At 32.6% G+C, this 6,000-nt stretch overlaps 1 protein-coding gene across 1 annotated transcript in view; it reads left to right on the forward strand.

Moving 5' to 3' along the window:
• Positions 1-4,504, forward strand: part of LOC137401465 (sushi, von Willebrand factor type A, EGF and pentraxin domain-containing protein 1-like) — a 66,829-nt gene extending 62,325 nt beyond the window's left edge. The window contains exons 29-30 of the mRNA XM_068087818.1: positions 2,413-2,587; positions 4,229-4,504. Of these exons, the coding sequence (XP_067943919.1) occupies positions 2,413-2,587; positions 4,229-4,310 (257 nt within the window). The 3' untranslated portion in view covers positions 4,311-4,504. The remainder of the gene's footprint in view (positions 1-2,412; positions 2,588-4,228) is intronic.
• Positions 4,505-6,000: the final 1,496 nt, after the last annotated feature.

Genomic DNA, 6,000 nt, shown 5'->3' on the forward strand with positions numbered 1-6,000 from the left:
CTGAAATAATACAGCTTAATTTATCTAGAAACCAGCTTTTTAGCTCGAAGCATGTGATTTATGAAACAGCATACTTTAATCTAGCAATATAGTATAGACTGACTGATAGCTACTGTTCTCTCTGTTGATAAACCTTAATAATTGATGAGCGAAGAATAAATTATATATATTTGATTTATTACAATGAGCTCCTCATCAGTCAGATAACAATTTCTATTGTAAATCTTTTTATCTGAAATCAGCTTTATTTGAGATTTGGTTGTAGAGACCCACAGATTATTCGTTACTAGGATGTGACTTTTGGATCAATCTTCAGTTGTTAGAAATGATAAAGTGCAGTATAGATGTCAAAGCCTTTCATTTTTGTCTTACCATAATAGTTGTTCTAAATGTGCCAACTTTCATGCAATCATGAGCTTATGTAAATATTGGTCAATGTGGAGCTCAAACCTATGACAGGCAGCTTATTAAACTGTCACTCTCATCAGCTGAACTAATCAGCCATTTTTCAAAGTTAAATTAGTAATTATGACAATCTTTATTCTCTTTGCTTTGCAACAAATAAAAAGCCAAGAGCCAAATGCACGGACAAACAGACAGATGAAAAACTAGCAAGCAGTTATAATACAGATACTCATTAAAAATATTAATACCCACTGATCAGGATGTGGATGGTGAGAGAAGTGTATATGGTTGCTATGACTACAGGTTGCTATGACCACAAGTTTCCATAACAACAGGTTGCTATGACCACAAGTTTTTATGACTACAGGCTGCTACAACTACAGGTTGCTATGACTACAAGTTCTTATGACTATAGGCTGCTACGACTACAGGTTGCTACAAATACATGTTACTGTGACTATAGGTTGCTATGACTATAAGTTGCTATAACTACAGGTTGCTATAATGACTAGCAGTTCCTATGACTACAGATTGCTATAACTACAGATTGCTATAACTACAGGTTGCTATGACTACAGGTTGTGATGACTACAAGTTCCAATGACTGCAGGTTGCTATAACTACAGGTTGCTATAACTACAGGTTGCTATGATTACAGATTGCAATGACTACAGGTTGCGATGACTAGCGGTTGCCGTGACTAAAGATTGCTCTGACTACAAGAAAAGTCAAAGCATGTGTTTTTTATTCAAATGAAAAATTTTTCATTTGAATTTCATTTATTACAATGATAAAAAAGTACAAACACTTTTTATGAACAGCTAATGAGCAGTGTTTTGCCTAGCAACCTAAAAATGTTTTGAGTAGCCTGTGGGCCAAAAACTGAAATTTACGATCTACTTCCAAGCAAGGTAAGACAACCCTTGATGCTATGTTTACTCAGATTTACCAATGATGAGCACATGGTGACTACCATCTAGACAAGTTAATCTTGCTGATCAAATACTAACAAAGGAAGTGTTAGCGTACAGACTTGAGTGATTTGTCAGCATTGACTAAAAATAACTGTAGCCTGTGCTACTGAAAACTGCAAGATAAATGCAATATTAGCTAACTGTGGTGCGCCGCCAGGTGTAGAGAACTCTGATAAACAGGTGTCTCAATACTCATACAATGATGTTGTATTACATACATTCATTACATACATTCATTACATACATTCATACATCTCATACAATGTTGGTTATACATTAGAAGGCAACTCCACCATTGAATCTCAAGTTATTGGACGCTGGACAGTTAAAACCAGTCTGTGTAGGTAGACGATGAAAATGTTGAACATTCTGAATGAATTGTCTGATCATTCTGATATTGGCTTAGTAATAGCATAAAACTACAGTATTTAGACTCAGAATAAAGTAACAGGTACATTGGAACAATTAGGAACTATATCACCTGCCTTGATAATCAACCCTGCCTTGTGTATGATTGCAGTAAAATCTAAAGTTTATATATTCAATGGTTTCGTACCTGCTTCAGAATGTATCGTTTACAGTTCATGTCAAAATACTCATCAACATTTTAGTTGATTTCAGTCCTTCATCAGAATAAGATCACCATTTTAGGAAACTGCTCTTCTTCTTTTTAAATAAAAACTTTGAAGAGCCTTAATTGCATATGATATCTAAGCTACAAATAAGCTTCACAGAGACTCTGACCGGATAATAAAAACAATATTTATGCTATCTATGCAATAGATAGTTGAGGTGTGACATGTTTTAGGTCTACTTTTTATAAAATTGTCTGAAAATGCATAAACACAAAATACAATGTGATAACATAACATAATGATTACACACAACAATGTAAACAAAGTAAATAAAGTACAATAGAACATGCTAAGAGTTGATTGGGAAAACCAATGCTGCCACATATTAGTTGCCATAGTAAATTCTTTTAGCCTTTCCAGCTCATCGCTACAAAAGGTAATATTTTTGATTTTTTTAGATTCAGATAAATCGGGTGTCCCATCATCTGTCAACAACCAGCAAGATAACAAGTCAGCTGCCATAAGCCAAAATCTTTCTTCTAGCTCCACAACCCTGATCATCTGTATGTCGCTGCTTTCCATTGTTGTTATTGCTCTAGTAATAGTTGGAGCTTTCTGCTACTTATCAAAGAGGTGAGCAGTTACCAACTTTTAATCTCTATGTGAAAGTGCTGCTTGTTCATCTTATGTATTGAAATATATAAATTTTATATATATACATGTACATATACATGTGTATGTGTATGTACTTATACATGTAAATATACATGTATATATGTATGTACATGTACATACATATATACATGTATATGTGTATGTACATGTACACACATATACATGTATATATGTATGTACATTTACATACACATATACATGTGTATGTGTATGTACTCGTACATGTACATGCACATATACATGTATATATGTATGTACATGTACATACATATATACATGTATATGTGCATGTACATGTACACATATATACATGTATATATGTATACACATGTACATACACATATACATGTGTATGTGTATGTACTCGTACATGTACATGCACATATACATATATGTATGTACATGTACATACATATATACATGTATATATGTATGTACATGTACATACACACATACATGCATATATGTATGTACATAAATACACATATAAATGTATATATTTAAATACATGTACATACTCATATACATGTATATATGTAAATACATGTACATGTACATACACATATATGTGTATATATGTAAATACCTGTACACACATATAAATGTATACATATATACATATATACGCATATTATAGTAAAGTCAAAGCCGGCTCATCATTTTTCTCACTGATATCAGACATATTTATAACACCACATTCCTTCAGTGATTTTTAGTCAAATTATGTATAAAAACAAAGTTTTTTAAACTGTATTTGACACTATGTTGTTAGACGTAGACAAATAATTGCATGTTTATGTATGGTAAAAAAGAAAAATGCAGATCTTCAGCTTATGTGGTTCTTTAATTTGTCAGATTTGGCTGTAGCGGATCATGACCAAAATCATTTGGTCATCCCTGGTCTACGTTATCTGTTTATATGTAGTTTTATACACTCAGTTTACTAGTTTAGATGTCAGTTTGGATAAAGCCATACTATTAATTTCTGATAACTTTATTCTTGTTGAGCATGTTTAGGCAAGTGTCCATGTAATAGGATTAGACTAAACTAATCAATTTCGAGTTGTCTTTGAGTTTTATTAAATTTAGTCAAGTTGATTTCTGAGCAGAAGCATAAGAACAGAAACAGATGATACCATCGCCGAGCAGCAGAGGCTAACAGAATAACTTTACTAGTTTCCTTTCCATGTCACTATTTGGCATGTAAAACTACTAGACATTTGCAAGTCATAAAATACTTGAGGAATGTGAGACTAATGTGCGGAAAAAACATTTCTGCAAGTGTAAGCTTTATGTAAACAACTAGACATTGTTTGATAAAGAGAATAGTAATTTGGTGTTTATGCATGTTTTAATAAATTCCAGGGCATAATCTAAAGTTTGTAAATAACCTAGCTTAATTGAAATTTAAGAAAAAATGAGAATTTTCTTGTTTTATGCAATTTGAGAGACGCAAACCTGTTGTCATCATATGAAATAATCACTTCATTTCCTACTCTATTATACTATCATACATGTAATAATTTCCTTCTGACTTGCTATTGAATTAATCTGAATTTCTATTGACTCGCATAAGAATCTTTTTGTTTTTGCTTTCAGGAAGAGGAATTTCTTCCCCACATCCTTAACAAATGCAACGTATGAGGCGGGTGATTTTGGTGAGACGGATGCCGTTTTATAAGCTCAGTCTTTCATTTTAAGAAACCATCATAAGGACTTCTCCGGCTCAAACAGAACCCATCCTTTCACGAACTCTAGTTTTCAAGTTCCCTAATAATATAAAGACTGTATATTGATCAATTTGTCTATGGATTATCATCTATTGTTGTATTTTAGATCACATAGTTTTTTTAATATACACTCAGAAAATCATAACTTTGACATCAGTTAGGATGAGACCAATAATTGATTGAGCAACTGTGTTTTGTGAAACAATGCATTCACTTTGTCTTAATATAGACCTAAGGCTAAAATTAAGGCAAAGACAAGCATTTCAAGTTGCTGTGCAAATACTAATAGATTTGCACTAGATTATCAATGAGCAGAATTAACCCAAAGCGATTACCATGAGCAAACAACTCCGACTGAGCTATGTAGCCTCTCATTTATTGCAAACACTGGTTATATGCTCCTTGCATTTGACACATTTTGTATGGCAGACAAATTGATAGATATTGTGATTGACCCACGACCAAACACGAGCGAAGCGATTGTGCGAAAGATTTATGATAAATGCATATGTGCACACAACTCCCGAAAAATTATCCATTAATGGCCATTACCAAATCCTTGTACCGAAATCTTATCAACAAATTTAACAATTTTTATGTAGAGTCGTTTAAGTATAATTGTGATACAAAACACATATAAACATATTTAAATATGTTACCAAGTCTTTGAAAAGTTTCTGCAATATCCTAAAACTAACCCATCTGATTGGATTATACACAAATAGACAGATTAATTTGACCTAAAGTCAAAATAAATACTTGACAAGCCTATTTCAATCAAATTTAAGACCCGCCAACGAAACGCCAATAAGGTCGTGCGACAGAGAGTAGAACCATTAAGTCGTCCGCATTTCACAAGAAAAGTGTGCACATTTCATCAGTCTTTGGCATTGTCCAATTGGCGAACGTTTTTGTAATTAACCTAGAAGTACTAAAAAGCAATCGTTTCTTTTTTGCCGATTTTATTATTTGATTTAATTATTCGATTTTATAAGATCATTATAATATTTAATAAGTAAGAATAATCATTTGAGTTTACAACATCAAAATATATAATGATGGCATTGTCCAATTGTCGAAAGGTTTCTTTAATTAACGTATACCATTTGAGGCGTAGACCGATTTACAGGTACGAAAATGTGGTGCACATCTGTTTATCAACCTGTTTTTTGTCCAATTCCCAGAGGTTTCATTAAATTATCTAAACATTAGCCAGATTTCTTTACATCTTATCTACAAGCTAGGGCCGAACTACAATGCCCCTTTGTGACAAGAATAGTTCTTTATTTTACCCCAGTTTGCAGAAAGCTTCCAGACGCATGAATGCTAATGCTTGCTTTCTGTTACATATCGCTGTTAAAACCATTCTACATTCAACACAGCCAACTTTCAAACTGTGTATATTACCAGGTAGCTTGCCATTTTACTTTTAATATTGAAGTTCAGAGATATAATAAACATATTTCATTATTGCTGTTGTTAGTTAAATTACGTACAGTAGGGTAGGCCTACAGCTTGAATTAATATTTATTTTATTGTTGTAAAGCATAGGTTTGAGATAGTAGTATATTAGGTGTGATTTTTATACAATCTTTTGTTTTGCATAATTAACCTTATGAATTTCATTTCAAAACAACTTGA

This window comes from Watersipora subatra, chromosome 8 (assembly GCF_963576615.1).
Source record: "Watersipora subatra chromosome 8, tzWatSuba1.1, whole genome shotgun sequence".
Classification (NCBI taxonomy): Eukaryota; Metazoa; Bryozoa; class Gymnolaemata; order Cheilostomatida; family Watersiporidae; genus Watersipora; species Watersipora subatra.